Consider the following 20,923-nt stretch of genomic DNA (forward strand, 5'->3'; position numbering starts at 1 on the left):
GATTTGGAAATATGTCTTACTTATGCAATTAAAGTCTCTTGGAGAGTAACTTGAGAGAACAGGGAGAGGAGACTGGGTTGGGTTTTTATTGTGGTCGAGGGGCAGGGCCTTGGGAGAATTCTTGCCAGTGGGCAGCGCCTAGTGTGGTTCGAATTCTCCACTAGATCCAATGGGGGGCGCACCTGCTCTTTTTGATCAGCTCTTGCTGCGTGACAGGCAAGGAGAGCAGGGGTGAGGCTTAAAGCGGCCGGCAGTGCATAGCAAACCTGGAGTCCGGCCCTTTACCATAGTCCCTGATCTAGTTTTAGGGCGGAGGGTTCCCTAAGGTAAGAAGTTTTCCTAGAGAAGGTGATGCCTGACATAATATGAGTATTAAGAAAGGAATTTATTTGTTCATTTCTTATTTTTTCGTTTGTGTTTGCCTATAAATATAATTGCCAAAAATTGGGAAAAATACAGAAAAGTGTAAAACAGAAGTTAAAATTCACTCATAGCCTCACCATCCTGAGATGAGAATCTTGGCTAACATTTCTGTGTTGTTCCTTTCTGTCTAGATTCATTGGATAATAAGAAAAAAAATTTTTTGAAAAATAACAAATTTTATTATGCTATACATTTCAGTACATTTACTTTTCTCTCAATGAAGTCTTGGTATAATTGTTGTTTTCTAAGTTTTTATATAGGAAAGTTAACATTCATATTTAGTTTTTCTTACTATCTCTGGTGAGGTGATTTTTTTAAAACAGGGCAGAACTGAAACTGCTATACTTTTAAGAAGTTTGCAAATATATATATAGACTGTCCAGGAAGAATCTAGCCATGTAATATGAGAAATAGAGACATTTATTGAAGAAGATACAAAATAAAAGAAACACTGTACATAGGACAATGATGCCTCAGTCCCCTTCCAAGCAGGCACCTCGGGACCTCACACAGTTTTCCCAATCACCATCAGCTGTCCTGTTGTATATTCCTAAATCTCATTGCCCAGTCTGAAATTTCTTCCCTTTAAAAGGTAATTTTAGTTGTGGAAAAAGCCAGAAGTCGTAGGGCACCAAATCTGGGATGTAGTGGGGCTGGGTCACCTGGGTGACTGGATGTTTTGCCAAAAAACTCTGCATGAGACGTGATGCATGAGCGGACATGTTGTCGTGATGAAGCTGCCAATCACCAGTTGCCTGTAGCTGCAGCCTTCTGTATCATCCAAATAGTTTCTGTGGAGGAATGTTCAAGCTTAACACAAAATTTTATGCAGATTATTGCTTTACTCGCTCAGTCATTTTGAATGCGACAGCCACACAGCACACATGCTCACTCAATGGTGTCTACCATCCCCACTGACTACTATAGTCAAGTCATCATGGTTCTCACATGCACATTCCAATCCACCCTCCTTTGGTACCAGGATACTCTGATGTCGCGCAAACCGTTTTCATTATGTTAACAATGGCTGGACTTTTTCCAGACGATATATATATACAGGGAGTATTATTTTTATCATGTCTGTTTTCATTTACCATCAAGAAACTGCTGGAATTCAAACTTGACCTTTCCCTTTTAATGCCTCGAGTAGAGCTAAGAATTGCCAAAGGACCAAAAATCTCTACCCTGCTCCACAAAGAATACAACGTACATTTGGAAATCCACATTCCTTTACCACTTCATCTTTTAGGTGCTTAAAGACCTTGTCAAATTCAAAGGGACAAGCACAACCTTTCATGTTTAAAAAATACCAAGGAGTGCTGGCCATGATGTTTCTAAAGACAGATAGAGTGGGCTTTCTTTATTCCTATAACTCTCACTTATTCTTCACTGCTATACCTCAAATTATTTTTCATTGCCACCACTCAAGGGCAAATGGGAAAAAGAATTCTCTGTCAAGTCTTGCCTGTCACCCATTTTCCCTAGCATATCTATTTTGCTGTATCCTGTTAGTGAATATCAACCCACATAGTCAACTATAAAATGAAGTTAGCTCTGTCCTGAGGCAAAGGTGGTGGTACTGGCCTTGTGCTTTACAAAGAAAAACAAATGCACGAGGACCTTTGAAAAGGCCTAGGTTCTCAAGGTGCTCCTCAGTAAACCCTCTATGGCCAGTGGAAAGAAGGCTGGCTTTGGATCATGCTCGCGTACAGGGTGGGGCAAATAGGTCTACTGTTGGGAGTAGGCGAAACAGTTTATTCTTGTATTATTATGTAGTAATTACTGTATTATTTTCCATACGAACAACTGCAAACCTACTTTCGCCCTGTATTTTTACTTCATTTACAGCAGAGACTTGGGGCAAGTGTCCTTCATGTCTAGGGGCTCTTTCACAATGCCTGGCTCAGGGACACCAAGTGCAAGGTTGTTGACTCAAACAGAAAACACAGGACAAAGAACCAGTGTGAGAAAGAAGGTGACTATTTGGGGCAGATGAAATTAAATGATCAGTTTAACGGGTAGCGAGACATTCGTGTACATTTGTCCTGCAGGAAGTCTAGGGCTTTGGGTTTAAAGCACAAGAGAGAGTTCAGGAACAGAGTTGCAGCCATAGCTTCACATCATGGTAAGTGAATCAGTGAATTACATGGGGGAGAAGAACTATATTGAAAAGAATTATGGAAAACAGGCTTATTTAGCAAACAGAGACGGGTGATTGTTTGCCACATTGGGCCCAGAGGACAAGGCTCAGTAAGAAGGATTTAGCAGCAAGAAGGAAATCAGTGTGATGTCACCAAGGCCATCGGAGGTTTGGATGACAGGAGAGCCCAGTGTCCCATGCTACCACGCAGCAGGATCAGAATGAGACTAAGCAGGGGCTGCTGGGTCTGAAAATTTATATTTCAGTGGTGTCTTTGATGGAGCCCAATAATTTGTATTGATAGTAAGAAATGAGTGACCTTCTTTCTACTTATCTACAGATAATATTTTGAACTTCCTTTGGTCTTAACTTGATTGTAGGACACTTGAAATATCTCCATGAAAGGGAAATTCAAAATGTGATATACTATTACAGGAAAAAATGGAATTTTACCAAAAAAGTCATGTTAAAATATTTTGCTTATAGAGTACTTTAGACTGTAAGACACTTTTTTTTTAAACCATTAGGCAATTTCCTAGGCTCACGATATCATTCAAAAGTTTCTTTGAACGTGTTGGAGCTCTGCATTTAAAGAAAGGCACAACCCTTTGTGCCACATACTAACATTGACATGATTTGTGTCAAAGGAATCTACCCTTACCTAGAAATTTCACAATGAACTCAAAGACATATGGACATAAGTTCTGTAAGGTTACATAGTTTATCATTGTAGTCTTATTTATCATCTAGTATGTTCCTCATAGAGTTTCCATGTTAATGAACACCTTAAGATCTTTGTCAAAGAAAAAGTTAAAGACTTTCTCTATTAATCTCATAGAACTTTGTAGAAAACATAGTTTTTTCAAAGGTCTTAAATTTAGGCCTCTTCAGAAAGTCTACTTTATAGCTTTTCTATTTTATAAATATTTCATGGTGATTTTTCTAAGTTATATCTGCCTTCCTTCTACCAATCCAAAGCATAATATTTCAGAATTTTCTGGGGAGAAAAAAAATTGCCTTAAGTCATTTTCCATTATTTCTAGATATAGAATTAATGTAATAAAATTTAAAGAAGAAACTCTTCCTTTCATGTAGCTTTTGTGCTCATTTATTTTATTTCTTTTGCACTTGAAATTTATGTCTCCCTGAGCTCACCCTGACTTGTAAATCATCTTTTCCTGTCTACACTGCTCATCTCAGGCCCTGGGAAAATATTTCTAAGTCCTGTGATTTCCTTTCCTGTAGCACTTTCAAGGTGGTTAGGTTATATTAAGGTGATTTCAATTAGAATTTAAGTTGGGTTATCCGGAATCCTATCAAGTGCAACTATCCCATCCTGGTCTCTCTAATATCAAGCCTGGTACTTCTTTCACTAGTACAGTAATTGATGCTCGTAATCATAAACACATTGTCTTCTGAACCAAGAAGGTTGCCAGTATGGTTTTAGTAGGTATTTTGTTTATATTAATCCTTTAAAAATGTGTAATCCTATATAAACAATCTTTTATTAGATTATTTGATTAACCAGATCAATTCTTTACGTGGTTTATGCTGTTATGTATCAGAAAAACTGTCAAACTTCTAAGTTTGGTTATTTAAGGTTTTCATTTCTTATTATGTCAGTCTTCCCTGGCATTTTACTCTGGCTTTTTTTCTAAGTCAGGGTTCAGTTAACGTAAACCCTCAGCCAGCTCTGCACCTGCACCTGAGCCTATCGATGCTTCGGGAGGAGAACACAATCCTGCTGACTGGCCTTATTAAATTTATGACCACAAGCCTCCAATGTGACCCCAGGATTCCTGGCATCCCTGATCTATTTCTCTAGTCAATTCACTCTCCCACTCTCTAGGATGATTATTTCTGCACCATCTCACTTCTCTCTTGCCCTCTTCCTCCTTCTCAGCAGATGACCTCGCCTTTGGTTATCAATCAGAGTAGAACTTCCACATCCTCCCATCTCGAGATTCACTAATGTACTTGTGTGTGGCCCCACAAACTCAGCCAGTTACAAATGAAATGAGCCCGCTGGGCTTTTAACCAAGACCAGACCCTCTGCTCACGCCTGGATCCGCCCCCTCCCAGCCATCCCAGCTCTGTTCCTGCATCGCCTGCTTCCTGCTCTTCCTGGATCATTCCCCTCTAGAGCCCCACATGTGGTAATTTCCCCCACTGCTAAAACAAACAAACAAACAAACAAACTTCCTTTACCACTAATCCTTCCCTAGCCCTCGCCCCACTTTTCTGATTCCTTATAGTTACATTCCTTAAAGCAATTACTTATATTGTCACCTTCAATTTCCCCCCTCATTCTCTCTGAAGTCCACCACACTGACACTGCCCCTGGAGAGGCCAGCAACTGACCTTCCTTTGCCCAGCCCAAGGTCAGACCTCATCTCTCTGGACCGCTCGGCAGCAATGGGCACAGTTTCTCATTGCCTCCTTCAAACAGCTTTATCCTCAGTCCCCGGATCCCTATCACTGGCTGCTCCTTCTCCTTTCCTCCTGGGATTCTCAGAGTCCCTTCCAGGTTGGTCATCCAATTGCTCACTGCAAGAATATAGCAGTCAACCTCGGTTCCTCTCTTCTCAGCCCACATCCAGCAACTATGATTACCAGTACATCCTTGTGTCTGAATGCTTCTCACCACTTCTGCGAATAAAGTGCCCACGTCCAAGGCCTTGCAACACCAACTGAAGTAGCTTTCTAAATGGTCTCAACTGCTTTTACTCTTGGTCCCTGTTTCATGGGCCAGCCAGTGGGATCCTGTTTAATTATGAATCAGCTCACGTTCCCTGGTCAGTACCCTTCAGTACAAGCTCCGATGTCCTGATGGTGATTCGGCCCCACCCCACCCCCCACCCTTGCTTTGCCCTAGCACGCGGGCCTTCTTGCTTCTCCCCACACTGGGTGCTGCCTTAGTACCTTTGCATGTGGGGTTCCTTTTTCTCACTCCTTCTCCCAGATATTTCATGACCTTTATTACGTGCAACACTTTTTTTTTCATATTTTTATCTTCTCCTAAAATAAGAGTAATTTACTTAAGTTCCATGAGGACAGAAACTTTGTCTTTTGGGGGCGATGTGGCACTTCCATGCTTGGAGCAGGGCCTGAACCATAATAGGCACTCAATAAATATTAAGTGACAAAAAAAAAGTCAATCAATGACATAAGGTGTTCCCCAATTTCTCAACTCTAGTTCCACCCTACTGTGTGCTGGACACTAATCATGTCCTTTGATATAGAGCTCCATTCATAGTTCTGGTTCTAGCCCTCGGTGACCTCTACATAGTAGCTCTAATCCATGCCATTGTTAACGTCACTCCCTGAGACAGTGGTCTATTTTAATGACAATGGACCATCTTGTGTCCATCTACAAGGTTGCAAGTCATCCCACAGAGCAATGTGGTAGTTTGCATTACCGATGTATTTGTTTAACTTGTTATGATGGAAATTTGCAAACATATAAAATTGTAAAGAGGATAATATAATAAACACAATTTAACAGCACTCAGTTTCAACATTTAACTCATGGCTAGTCTTACTCCATGCATTACCACCCCTTACTTGTACAGGTTATTGTGAAGCAAATTGCAGGCATTGTTTTAGTTCATCTGTAAAAATTCCATCTCTTAAATATAGAATGTCAATATTGAAAAAGAATAACACTCATAACTACAATACCATTATCACACCTAAAAATTATTGACAGTTTTGTAATAGCAACACCTTTCTAGTCATTATTCATATTTTTCTCATTTTCTCTTAATTGCTTTTAACAATGTTTGCTTGAAATGGGTTCCAGTAAAGATCTGTATTCTAAAATTTGTTGATCTGCCATCTATGTCTCTTGTCAACGTTCTCTCTCCTTTCTCTCTCTTCCCCCCATACGCTTCACCATTTTTGTTCAAGAAACCAGGTCATTTTTTGTCTGCACAGTCTTCCTCAGTCTGAATTTTGCTGCTTGTATTTCCCACATGTTCATCTGTTACATTTCCCATAACTTTGTAGTGAGATGTATATCTTTGATCAGACTCAGGGTCAATATAATTTTTAACAAAACTACTTCATAGGAAGTGTCTACTTCCAATAGCAAGCAATAATGTCTGAATTTCTCTCTTTTTTGTGAGGTTGTCACTCATTGATATTAAAGAGATCAGCAGTTATCAAACTTTTGTCTTATGAGGGTATTATATTTTAAAAATTATTGAGGACCCTGCAGAGCTATTGTTGTGTGGATTTTATCTATTAATATTTATTTTATTAGATATTAAATCTGATATAATTTTAAAATATTTATTTGTTCAAAATAACAATAACAAAATTTTACATGTTGACATAACATTTAATAAGAAATAACTGTATTTTCAAAATAAAAAATTCATAAGGAGAGAAACATTGTTTTATATTTTTACAAATCTCTTTAATGTCTGGTTTAATAGACTGAAAGACAGCTGGATTCTTCTTTCTGCTTCTGTTTCTATATTCAATCTGTTGCTTTAGCTGAAGTAGATCAAGAAGTACAATATCACAAAAATGTGTAGTTGGAGATGGAAGGATTATTTTTAATACCTTTTTCAGATAATTGTAGATAATCTTATTTGATACTATATCAAAATTTGACATATTATAGTTTCTTAAAGGTTAGTTGCAGTATGAAATCTGAAATCATATCAATAAACTTTCTATTCTGCTTTATATTAAATTCCATTGGCTTATCTTGCTATTTTAATAAATCTCTCACCTATGCATGATCTTATGACATTATTTGGAAAATATTGAGTCACTGATATACGTAGATCTTCCAAATGTGAACAATTTCATTATTGAACTTCAAAAAAACACATTAGTGGATAACCATTGATCTTATTTTTTTAAAAACCGGTAAGTATTGGTAAACTGTCAAGCTCATGGTGGCAAGCTCAATTTTTTCAAAGTTTAAATTTTTATTTGAAAACTTGAATCTTACCACTGGCAACAGACACTGTCAGCTGTTCTGAAGTTTCAGGTTTACTTCATTCATTTTCAAGAAAATACCTGCCAAATGCCCAAATCATAATGACCGTAATTTTTCTGTCAGAAATTCCTTCAAATGAAAATTGCGTTCCATGAAAAAGTGGCTAGTTTAGCTTGTAACTCAATCCCACAGTTGTTTTCAAGGAGATGACCTTTAGAGGTCAGTATTCAGCACAAGTGCTTTAAGTATATTCCCATTTTATTACATAGAACATTTTTTAAAGTACTTGAAGGTTAATATTTAATACAATTAATAATTTTTACTGCTTCATTGGGACATTCTGAGGTAAAACTGGCTTGCTTTTTCCTTGCCGTATGTATTGGTAAAGAATGCAATGATTAAGGCTCCTGGTGGCACAGTTGGTGCCACTGCCTTGACTGGTGCTGAAGCACCAGCAGTTTTGTCCACAATTACTTTTGCCAAATCTTAGTATCACCATGAAAATAATGTTAACCTTGTGGTCCCCCTAGAACAGTCTTAGGAAATCTTACTTTGAGATCTACTGGTAGATTCATTACTTCATTAGGTGGTGATATTAATTTCTTAGCTGGGGTGCTTCTAGTAAAAAATGTCTACTCATCAATGATTTTGTTTCCTGAGGTACAAATAAAATTAGGAAAAGCAGAAAAAGTGCCAGATTTAGAAATAATGAAGTGGTTCTCTAAAATTTTCTAAAGGTCGCCAATTAAAATTCTATTAAAATGTCATAGAAACTTGTGTGTTTAAACACATTTGATCAGCTCATGAAATTATTAGATTTGATCAACTCATTATTAATAAGTTCTCAAATTATTCCATCTTTGTCTGGTGGGAGCTGTTTCAGGTTAGCTCCTGAGTCCTTTTGACACATATAGCAGCTGTTGATAGATATCTTACCTTCTGGTATGACAAAAATGTCTCAACTAATCTAATTCATTACATCTAGAATTAGTGAGAAATGATATTAGAGAACACAATTTGGGTGCTAGACGTTGTATTGCTTTTGAGTAGATAATTTTTTCTAAACCTTTTTGTAGACACAGATAAGAAAATACGTATTTTTTAAAGAAGATAAAATACATAAATCCTTATTGACATTTTAAATCAAAATTTAGGACTATAGAGAGTTTTGTTTTTAAACCTTATTGCTTTTACAACTCTATCTCCTTACAATTCTGCCAAAAATCTCGTATCTCAATGAAACCAAGTCATTTGATTTATACCACATTATATACATAATCTCTGCATAATAATTCAAATACTACCAGCAACAGTGTTATTACTGAGAATAGTTTACTATTTGTTCCTGTGGTTGTGTACATCTGTGCACGCCTCTCCTTCCTTAAGAAAAGAGTAACGCACTATAAGTACTCTTGACCATCTTGCTCTTTCCCGACAAGTACTCAGTGATACATACTGGAGATCACCCCATGCTAGTGTGGAGAGATAGTCTTCATTTCTTATACCAGTTGCCAAGTATGTCTTTGTGTTGATTAACCATAGCATATTCCATTGGTCCCTTATTGATAGATGTTTGGGCTGGTTTCAATATTTAGCTATTACAAAGAATGCTGTGACACAGCACTTTAGGTCTTCTGCATACCTAAAATTTTTTTACCTTTTGCTAGTATATTCTTGGGATACATTCCTAAAAGTGAGATTGCCAAGGCAAAGGGTAAATGAAGATGAAATTTCCTGGATCTTGTCAAGTCCCCTCCATAGGGGTTATGCTGGTTAGTCATTTATTGCTGTTCTCATCTCTCCAACCACCATTTTCTCTTCCACTTTGAGACTCTGGTTTTGGGACTCCCATCACATTTATGCTTTACCAGCTGCCTCCCTGTTAAGTGGCAAAAGCATGCTCCCTGTTGACTGCTAGGCAGGAAAAAGAATGAGGGACTTGCTTTCTGCTTTGTTTCCTCTTCCTGCCAGGGTCCACCTGCAACAGTTTTTTATCCAGTAAGGGGAATTGCACGTTCTCAGTTTCTCCTCCCTTGAAACCTGCTCTGTGGTACCGGCCTCAGCTGGTCAGCAACCCTCCCTAGAAAGCTCTGCCCTGTGGGGCCTCCTTGGCACTTCTGAGGGACGTCTGCATATCAGCTGGTGCCCCTTCCTCAAGGTCTGATCCCAGGCCCGAGCAGCCTTTCTTCTAACCAACCTGACAGCTGGCCTGTGTCAGAAACCGGGGTCCACACTGGGCAAGGCTCTTCCTCTGAGTTTCTATATCCTAATAATCCCACCCTCTTTCCTTTGTTTCCTTCCTTTCTTTCCTTCCTTAAGGATAGTAGCTACTTTCTGAAATTGCTACGTCTGAAATACTGAGTCGGGGGAAGGTTTACTCTTGTCTCCTAAATTCTTCGATACCTGGTTAACAAATTCTCTTCCAATTAAATAATGTGATCTTGACTTTTCTGACTGACTCTGAACAGCACAGAGTTGGCATCCCTTTACATTTTTACTCTCCATCCCCGAGAATGTTTGATTTTCTATAGCCTGGCCAACAGGGTTGTTGCTAAACTTTTGGATTTTTGCTAATATGATAGGTAAGAAATGGTCTTTCATTATAGTTTGAATGTGCATTTCTTTATTTTGAGGAATATAGAGAATGTTTTAAAATTACTATTCATTTGCATTTTTACTGGAAATTCTTTGGCCCATTTTTCTATAGGGTTGTTGACTATTCCCTTCTCTACTTTTAGATGCTTTCTTTGGCATTTAGCCGTATCAATCCCTGATTGTCACGTAAGTGCTAAAAATGTTCCCACAGGGTGCCATTTGTCTTTTTCCTTTGCTAATGGCAGTTCATGTTTTAACTTTTATTTTGTTTGATAAATTTACTATATTTATGTAATCAAAGGTAGCACTCTTTTTTCCCATTGCTTCTGGAAATTGAATCAAAATTAAGAAAGTCTCCCTCACAGATGTACAGAGGGATAGACCTATGTTTTCTTTTAATATGAACATTGTTTCTTTATCTTTAAATTTCTGATCCATTTGTGATTCATCCTGGTGTACAGTATAAGAAATGTATCATTTGTATGTTTTCCTGGGCAGGTCCTGAAGACCTCCTTCCCTTTTCCATGACCAGCAAGTCCCCTGAGGCAAGAACACGCTGACTGGGAGCAGGGTCCTGAGGCCATGGCCGTGGCTGCGGCTCGGGAAGTCTGCGCTCACTCAGGCAGGCAGCTGCGCGGCCCGGGTGAAGAGTCTAAAATTGGCCTTTGGTGAAACGGATAAGCTGGGAAGTTTTAAAGATTTATTCAAAACATATACTATTCCTGGGTTTGTCAACCACACTTCTGGGAAAGGGGCTTTGTTGGTCTAAGGATACGACGCTCCACTCAGGTCTTGTGTTGACATCGAGAAAAAAGATCTGAGATTTCATACATACGTCGTAAGTGACCTCAAAGGTGGGAGATGGTTTCAAAACTGTGATGTCCTCTGCCTGCCTTTCTCCAAAGCTGGAAAAGGGACAAGACCTTGGGCTTTCATAAGAGCTCTGACTACATGCAGGTTTCCTTTCCGTTAATGGTTCAAGAGGTATAACTATTTCAATAGCAAATTTAAACCAAATGTGAAAGAATGAAAAATTTTAACAAACACATAAAATTACCTTAATTCAAAAGAAACAACCTTCGACTTCATGGTCATCCAGAGCCAAATAGATCTCAGGAATTTTTCCTCACAACTAAATGGAAATAAACTGTTAGACGGGGACAACTAGTATTCATTATTCAATTTGGACACTTGGTCATATATTGAGTGATTTCATGGTTATGATTATGCAAATAACTTGCACTGTCTGAAGTAGCTTTTGTCAATATCATCTTACTTGCGTAAGGTTTATATAACTTGACTTTTAGGTCCTAAGTTAACTTTGCTGATTTAGATTTTTTTAAAAAGTGTACTCCTAAGATCTGCTTATTATTATTTAACATAATACTCCACCTATCTTTTTACCTTAGGAAACACTGAACTAATCTTCATCTCCTCTTTGTGAGTGCATTTGAATTTTTTTTATCCTTGTCAGAGGACATACTTATTAATTTTACAGAGAGGATAATGGATGGAGAAAAAGAGGGAGAGAAACATCAATGTGAGAAAAAAATATCAATTGGTTGCCTCTTGCACATGCCCTGACTAGAGACCAAACCCACAACTTAGGCAGGTGCCCTGACCGGGAATTGAACGCAGGACCTTTCTTTCAGTTTTGTGCCTGACCCACTGAGCCACACCAGCCAGCGCTGTGAGTGCATTTTAAAATACAGAATGTTTGGCAGTTACCAGAGATAAAAAGGTAAGAATTTTTAAAAATACATCTCAGTTTATTTTCTATCCCTGTTCGGCTCTTACTTGGCTCTCTTTCTTTCAGTGACCTCCAGGTCTCTGACTTTTTGAACATTTTTTAAAAACTTTTCTTCCTTAAAGAAAGGCTGTTAGGATAACAATGAATAATCTATAGGCACCCTGCTGCTACTCCCCACTGGCCCTTGTCTCTCCTTCTTTCACATGCTGTTGTCACACACAAGTATAATGTATGCAGCTCAGACATGTTAACAGATGCCCCCACCCAACGTGCCCCCAATTAAGCCACCCACCCAACACCTCACACCCAGTAACCAGAGAACAGATTGCCTGTTTCATTTCTCAAGTCCATTGTTCTCATTTCTCCCTACAGCATATGTTCCTTCTAAATGCTTGTATAGCTCATGGTTTATACAGAAGCAAGATATATTCTGCATTGCAAGATGAATATTATACATCTTTGACTTTTACAAGTCTAGGTACTCTGGAGACTGATGTTTAATAGATGTTAATGGAAGTTAATTTTTATACAGCCTACGTGTGAACATATATCTTCAAAATAAAATGGTGTGAAACCTTACGTGGCACCAAAATAATTTCAAAACAGATTATTTTCCACTTTATATCCTTAAATCAAGTTACAGAGAATGAGCAAAGTAGAAAAGCTCTTTTTTATATTTAGAATTTAAAACCTGAATATAATTATTATTAATTTATTACATTGAAAGTGTCAACAGGCATTTTGCCAGAGCCATTACCATTACAAAATAGTTCTAAAATGGTACCTGAAGAGAATTTTCTCCACAACCCTTTTTTCCATTAATTTTTCTCAGGCAAGTAGTCCTTTCTGAAAAACAAACAAAAAATCCCTGGCCCCAAATATATTAAATAATAATCAGCAGGATAAATGGTTTGAAAATTTTTGTAAAAAGAAACAGCTCTAATAAAACAACACCACTAAAAAACACTTGTAATGTTAGAGGCAAAGTGGCACCAGAGCATTACTGGCGAATGGACCTCGGGCCCAGCAACCTTGGTACCTGAGTTCTGGCTAAGGAACAGTTCAGAGCTAAGAACTCAAATTATAAGAAGAAACTATTTACAAAGTCACAGAGGTAGAAAAAGTGAGCCAGCTGGGCTGTGTGGGCTCAGGAATCAAGTTACGGAGGCAAACGAAGGGCTCTTGGAACCTAAGAGAAAGAAAGCGAAGATACACTTGGGCAAGGGGTGGGGCGCGAAGGAAACAGGGAAAGGTTTGGTTTGCTCCAGGGAGAGGTTGTGCTGGGGAAAGGAGAGGCTGAGGAAAGACAGAGTGTGCCCCAGAGAGCCTTGCTCGAGGGTTTTTAATCTGGAGGTCCCAGGGGAGGATCTATATAGACTATTCATCAGCTTCCCAGGTGTGCCTCCTCAGGGTCATGGTCTCCACTGATTGGTCCGCGCCAGGGGAGGGCATCATTAGTCTGCAAAGCTGGTTCTGACGTCAGCCACGGCCTGTCGCAACTGGCTTTGTTGCTTTTCTGAGCCTGGAGCTGAAACACAGCTGAGGCCTAGCTGTTCTCTCTAGGGCTCAATGCTCAAGGGAGTGGTTGGGCAAGGGCTGGTACGGAAGTCATGAGGTTATTCTTTGGCCGTCTTTTTTCTCCTCTAAGGGGGTCTGCCACATGATTATTGACGTGCCAGGGGAGGAAGGGTCAGGGGTGGGCCTGAACTGCATGACCAGCAGATATGAAAGGTCAGGGGGTCTAAACCACATGACCACTGATATGCTAGAGAGGCAAGGTCACCCTGGGAGGGAGCTCCCACGCACAGTTGTCTGTTGCTCAGGTCCCCAGGGCTTGCTGCCTTGGATGACTTTCTGTACCTGGCCTGTTGTCCTTGCTGTGCTCATTCCTAACTGCCAAACACAGTAATGTTACAGGCACTTGACAATGTGAGTTGAGTAAATTAATTTGTGTTCTAAGGTTGTGCTTAAAAGTATAATACAACTTGTTATTTTTTAAAAAATCCTCGCTTGAGGGTAAGGTTATTGATTTAGAGAGAGGGGGTGAGAAAAATCAATGTGAGAGAGAAAAATTGATTAATTGCCTCCATACGCACCTCAACCAGGGATTGAACCTATAAAGTAGGTATGTGCCTTGACCTGGGATCAAACTTGCAAACTTTTGGTGCATGGGATGATGTACCAATCAACTGAACCACCTGGCCAGGGCACAGCTTGTTGTTTTAAAGCGCAAGATTGTCTGGATGTAAAATATGGTCTAATTATAAATTTTGCCTAATGTTATGGTTCACGGAATTTGGATAATTAATTTGAGATAGAAGAAATTACCACATTTATAATCTTCCTAATTCATGAACTCACATATAAAGCAATCAGTTTATTCTTTACATATTTAAAATACTAAGATTTCTCCAGTTCCAGTTACTGAAAGAAAACTCTTTTTGCTTCAGGCCTGGCACTGAAGTGCCTGCTTAATAAACATTTGATGAGTAAATGAATGATTTTGACAGTAGCCAGGCACTTACAGCAAAAATGAGGTAATGCAGTGTATTGTAAAGAACAAGAGGATACAGGTCTGGGTTGCTGTCCCAGTTCTGTCATGGGCTAGCTATGTGACCTTAGGTAAAGAACTTGACCTTCCTGAGCCTTGACTTCCTCCATGTAAGGTGGGTGTTTGGGATGATCTCCAATGGCCTTGTAGCTTTAAAACACTAGTTCTGAATCTTAATATTAGCCAATGGTTCTTGCCAGTTTTACTGTGGACTTTAACCATGGATAGAGACACAGCTTGGCTATAAAACTTGGCATTTGAGATTACATGTAGTATCCCTTAGAACTAAATCTATTATAAGGTTCAGGATGCGAAGGTGAGCAGTAGAAAGATAGAAGCCTGAGGGTCTGCACCAGTGCGGTAGACAGAGAAGCAGAGCGATAGCTAGAAAAGAGCGTCTACATAGTTCACTCTGGTGAAGTTCACGTGGTAGTTTTCTCTGAATGTCGCCGTATTTAAGTTTTATTTATGACTTATTAACAGCTGATGAATTTATAAGAGGCTTCTAAAGAGGGCACCAGGATGCTTTATTTCCTAATTGGATAGTGACACTGCACATAAATAAAGGAGAAGCAGCACTGCCTGTTGGGAGACACTTGGACATGGCAGGTTAGTTCTCCTCTCTGTCTTGATTTACTGTATGACCTTGGGCAAGTCATTCATCTTCCCCCAAACCAGTTCCCCTAATTATAAAATGGAAATAAAAATACTTACTGCCTTCACTGAGGATTAATGAGACAAGGTGAATGTCTAAGCTCCCAAAGGGGAAAAGCCTGCACACAAGCGAGCTAAGAATGGCGAAGCGGCGCTGTTGAAGTATTTGTACAACGTGGGAAAGAAAACACCACCATAATAAAACCTGGAGCTGCAAGTTTCTTAGTCTAAAAAAAGAAAAAAAAAACAGGAGTCCCTTCTTACAACCAGCCGACTGTCTCCGGCATGATCCACAGGCCGGCTGAGGACAGGGGAGGTTAGTAACTGCAAGGGAGGCCCTGCATCTGCTCCTCCAGGGTTCTAACCCTCGCTCCTCTGTGAACAGTGACATCTGGGCAATTTCTTATTCTGGAAGATACTGGATAATAATACTACCTACCAGATACTCCATACTACATACTAGATATATAGATAGGTAATGTATAGACACCTAACATATAGTGCGTTCCAAATAAACATCTGCTGTAATATGTTTTTAGCAGCATAATTCAAGTGGCTGGAATATTTTTGTCCCCAAAATGAAGGGTCCTTATGAAAGAGCGTGGGAAATAAAGGTAGACGTGATGCAAACATTCGTATTTAAAAGGTTGTGTGTATGTGGGGGAAACCAATGCAATGTCTTAAAACTCACTTTCTTGGGCTGAATAAAGAGTTTGGGGGCACTCAGACAACGCCTTTTAAAATTCTCCCGCACGGTCGCGAGGGGGCGCTGTGGGTCCGCTTTGGCCAGGGAGAGGCCGCGAGCAGCGCCCAGCGGAGAGGGCTGGTTGCTTTGAGCTTCCTTGCACCGGGCTGAAAATAGCCTACGCGGGCCGGCGACCCTAGCTCGGGTTCCCGAAAGGGTGGCCTGGGTGACAAGAGGAGGGAGGAGAGGAGAGGCTACTCGTAGCCCCACAGTTCTTTGCCTGTCCCCCGCCTCCGCCCCCAACCAGGTTCCTTTTGCCAGCTGTTCTTAATTTGGGATCCACGAGTCCCGGGGCTTGAGAACCCAAGCAGCACCGCCGCCCCGCCCTCCCCCGCCCCCGCCCCTGGCCCACTCCCCGACACCAGAACCGTAGCGAATCCTTTTGGTGCGCCTATGTCTGGAGTTGCCATGGGCAAAATGACCAAAACTGTCATCTGATTTTAAGGGGTCTGTGTCCCAAAAGGGGTTAAGCTTTGCTTTTCTGATTTAGGGGAAGAGGGACTTCCCCGCCAAAGGCCAAATGCGCAGGTCTGGAAAAGACTATGAAAGCATTTGTCCACCTCCAAGCTCGGGGCTAGCTACCGTCTGGCACGCCCTACGCGGGCTCCTTCAGGAAAAGTCCAGTTAAGGTCCTGAAATAGCTCAGGTGCGAACTTGAACGGCCCTTCTGCGAAAAGTGACCCGGAGACGGTGCACCTGCCCAAGAGAGTACCTCGACCAAAATTCCCTTAGCCCCAAGAAGAGATGCTTAGGGAAATTTAGACCAGGTGTTGGCTCTGTTCCACCTGCCGCTCCTGTCCCTACGCTCCCAGGCCCTTGCTCGGGCACTGGGCACGATGAGAAAACTCGGTTGATCCTGGTATTCCCTATAGAGAGAATGCCGCAAGCGAAGGTGTCCGAGCATCCGCTGCAACGCGAGCTGGGTGGTGGGGTGTCCACGTCCACGAGCCCCAGGGATAGGAGAAGAGGAATCTGCTTTCCGGGCTCCAGGACTGAATGCCTCGAAGCGTCCCTGGGGGCAAAGCCACCCGGGGCGCTCGAGCAGAATGCCGAGTTGGGGGACCGGAGAGAAAGCACAGCGGACTCGAGGCTAAGAGGACCTGGCAGAAAGTATGGTGGAGGACCATGAGGAATGCCATCCGTGGGGAGAGTGCAACCCATCCCAAACTTTCGCAGACCCTAGGGCCTAGGAGGGGAGAGCTAGGCAGACGCACCAGCCACTCCCGCTGCTCAGCTGCTCCGAGGACGGGCGCACGCAGCGCGGGCTGGACGCGGGAGGTCCCCGCGTCGCGCCCACCCGCGGGGCCAGAGCGACGACGCTCCGGGCACTAAGCGGCCGTACACAGAAGCAGCCAGACCTCAGGGCTCTGGCCCGCGCGTAGGCTCCGAGGAAGGGGGATCCAACGCAGACTGGGAAAGGAGAAGGGAACTTGACCTCATAGCCTCGCCCAGTCAGGTGGGACGGGCAGCACTTGCCCTTGGGCAGCCCGCGGGCGCGCAGGCTGGAGTCAGGGAGGCTGGGGAAGAAGTGAGGGCAGAGATTTCCACGGGCTAGGGAAATCGGATTAAAAAGAATTATGAAAAAGCATCCAAGCAGCCGCTGGAGCCCGGCAGTTTAGAAGACACCCCATTCCCCACTAGGAGGACGACAGTGACACGCACTCGTGAAGACGAGGCGCTCCAGGGCTGCCGCGGGTCTGCGCCGAGAGCCTCCTCGCCAGCGTGGGGCGTGCGTTCAGACGCCAACAGCTGCGGCCACAAAACGAGATGTTCCGAGCAGCCACGGGACAGCCCCGGCTGGGGAAACTCCGGGGCGTCACCGCGCGCCACTGACCCCGCGCGGGTCCGAGGGGTGTGCCGGGCCCCGCCCGCCTCCGCCCCCTCTCGCGTCTGCCGCGCGCCCCTCCCCGCGGCGGCAGTGGCGGCTTTGGCGCTTCCAGGGGCGGCACGGAGCGGCTCGCCCAGCCGCCACTGCTTGCGAGCTCCAGGCTGCTTGGGGAATTCACTTCGCCGCTTTTACGCTTCTCCGTCCTCAGGATTCTTCTGATGGCTTTCTGTCTCTGGCTCTCTCATTTCTTTTAAAAGGAAAACTTTACTGCCATTTCTTTTTTTCCCCTTGGAGGAGAGGATTAAAAGTTCCAAGAACTGGTGCAGCCCGTGCCGCTCGGGCGCTGGGACGGCGATTGCCGACGGGGTTCTAGTCCTACCATGTGCACCAACATAGTTTACGAGTGGCTGAAAGCGCTGCAGCTCCCGCAGTACGCGGAGTCCTTCGTGGATAACGGCTACGATGACCTGGAGGTGTGCAAGCAGATCGGGGACCCTGACCTGGACGCCATCGGGGTGCTGGCGCCCGCACATCGTCGCCGCATCCTGGAAGCTGTGGGCCGGCTGCGGGAGCAAGACGCCGCTGCTGCCGGCCTCTACTTCACGCTGGAGCCGCAGCCACAGCCCCCGGCGCCCGCGGTTCCCTTCCCCACCGGCCGCCGGGGGGAGCCGTGCGGCGGCCGGGCCCAGGGCACCCGCGGGGACCCCTGCAGCCAGACGACCGCCCCCCGCAGCAGGGAGCTGGTGAGCTACCCCAAGCTGAAACTGAAGATCATGATCAGGGATAAGCTCGTCCGCGACAGCATCCACCTGAGCAAGCCCCCGTACTCTCGCAAGGTAAGGAGGCGCCGCCCGGGAGGCGCTGGGCGCGCGGCGGGAGGGGACGCCCGGCCGCTTCAGCCCAGGCTTGGCAGCCCATTCCAGGTGACTGTGGGTGGGGGGCGGGGGGGCGGTGGCTAGAATGTTTTGGGTATTTGGGATTCTCTTCTGTGTTCTTTCTGTTCTCGCTCTCTATTCCTTTCTGCCTGCCTGGTGCCACTAGCGGTTAGTAAGACAAGATCATAGACCCAGATGTTAATTCGAAACTCGGACCAAGTCTCCGCGTGGTCTCCTGTGCTCACCTGTCAGCCACTGGGCTCCAGGAGCGAAGGGCAATTCCTCATGCCTTGTGGTCGAGTTTGGGTGTGAAGGGTACTAGAAGGATGCTTAATATCTACATAATTTCTGGCCTTCCCTTTTCTAGTTCTTTTCCGTGCCTTTTTTTGAAAAAACTAAGGCAAAGAGTGGGAAATCATGCTCCGTTGTATTCAGGTTCATGAAGTCAAATCCCGGCAGTGCTGTACCTTTGAAGAGTGAATGAGTGACCTGAACATCCTGGTGGGAAAGTTAACAAAATACATGTCAGGCCACTTGGGATAAGTTCCTTCGGCTTAAGTGTGGAGAGGGAATAGGTGCCGAGGCCTCGGGACACAATGGGGCCACGGAGGGCGTGCTGCCAGGGTCTGTGCGGAGTCACCCGTTTGGTTCAGTACTAATTTTAAAGAGAAGGAGGGACAACTGTGACTTTTAGAAAGCCTGCGTGGCTTTGCGAGAGTGAGACACAGGACAAGGGAGTGAGATTTTCAGGCCCCTGTGAGGAATTCCCTGGGCAGGGAGCCTCAGGGAAGGAGCCTGAAGTTATGGCAGCTGCTCTCCCAGGAAGGCTGAACTGTGGGCTTGGGCATATAATGATTAAGTAGCCGCAAGTCTCGCTTCAACGAGAGTTCTGCCTTCACCTGAATCTGATCAGTTGAGGTTTCTCCAGCCCTGTAGGTAGAGAGGGTCCTGACTAGAAAGGGAGGAGGGGAGACAGCGCAGGTGATCCTCCAACCTGCGGGTAGTTAGGCAGGGAAAGGGGCGCCTCTGCTGGAAAATCAAGGCGTGGGGAAGCTCCGGTCGGGGGGGCAGTGGGTGATGGTAAAGATGCTGCAGCTGGTGGGGGATCGTCACCAGCACCTTGCGAGGTAAATGCCTCGTATTATGTGGATATTATGGGTAAAGCTCATAATGTCTGGATTGAGAGAAGCTCAAGAGAAAACTTGGTAAAAAGTAGGTAACAGTATCTAGGTTGGACTCAAATAAAGGGTTTAATATTATCCATATGTTATTTTGAAAGACAGACAGGCAATTCAGATAACCTGCTGGAGTGCATAAGTTTGTTTTCTGAAAACTATATACAGAGGACGTTCCAGTTACCCAGTGACTGATGTGCTCCTGATGTCTGCCCTGAACAGGGGGGTGGAGAGGAGAGCGCGCTTGTCCCAGGCCTGCGGAGGCAGAGCTAGGTCTCAGTGTGGACAGAGGGACGGGGCAATCAGTGTAACAGCTCATTTCTGGAGTCAGCAGGTCTCAAGGGAGTTCAAGGTCAGACTTTTGTGACTTGTTTTCCCAGGATGTGAGGGGAGCTTACTTGGGCACACGGTAAGTTCAAGTCCTGGCCAGAAAGGGAGGCAGAGAACAAGGGCTGTCATTGGGGCTTGCTGATTTTTGAGGAAAAGGGGTTAGTAATGGGGCTGAGAAGACAGAGGTGGGGGCCTGGGGAGGGGAGGGAGGGCTAGAGGTGAGAGCGGTGTGCCGGAAGGGACACATTTGGGTCCTGACACTTAGAGACAAGCCCAGATATCAAACTTAGAAACTGAAAAAGATTCCTCAGTGCAAGAAAATTGACCCCAAGGACATGAAATGTGTAGGCATAGGCTCTGGACTATGGGCTCCTGCCTAGAACAGTGCATGCTATGGTGATGCATTTGAGTGAGTACAATTTTTAGAAGAAAATTTCACTTACATTGTGATACCATTTACTTTCCATGTAAATAATTGTTTCAGTCAACTCCTCTATAAACCTCATAACAATAATGTTTGATAGTAACGATAGACCCCCATTCACTTTTTGTACGTATTTAATGGAGGCCCCAAAATGGACTTGACATATTTAACTTTAAAAATAATTCTGTTACTCCATGTTTACATAGTTGTTACAAGTAAAACAAACACTGAAATTGAAACTAAAATATGATTAATGTAGCCCCAAACTGAGCTTGCATGTGTGTAGTGCCAGATCATATTAGTCATTCCAAATTTGCTTATATGTGCATGGTCTCTTCAGTTTTGCAATTTTAGTTATTTCAGAATTTGTTTTCTGAGGCAGCTTATTTCTTTTCAGACAGTGCTAGGATTTTTTTTTTTTTTTTTTTGCGATATACATTATAATTTTTCCAGATTCTTTGGCTCTGTCATGATCAGAA

The 20,923-nt window shown here is 43.3% G+C and overlaps 1 protein-coding gene across 1 annotated transcript in view; it reads left to right on the forward strand.

Moving 5' to 3' along the window:
- The first annotated feature begins 18,020 nt into the window (after nucleotides 1-18,020).
- Nucleotides 18,021-20,923, forward strand: part of SAMD5 (sterile alpha motif domain containing 5) — a 41,242-nt gene continuing 38,339 nt past the window's right edge. The window contains exon 1 of the mRNA XM_054568972.1: nucleotides 18,021-18,476. Coding sequence (XP_054424947.1) covers nucleotides 18,021-18,476 — 456 coding nt within the window. The remainder of the gene's footprint in view (nucleotides 18,477-20,923) is intronic.

Source organism: Pteronotus mesoamericanus, unplaced genomic scaffold (assembly GCF_021234165.1).
Source record: "Pteronotus mesoamericanus isolate MK-2021 breed Mesoamerican mustached bat unplaced genomic scaffold, CSHL_Meso_final contig_20, whole genome shotgun sequence".
NCBI classification, from domain to species: domain Eukaryota; kingdom Metazoa; phylum Chordata; class Mammalia; order Chiroptera; family Mormoopidae; genus Pteronotus; species Pteronotus mesoamericanus.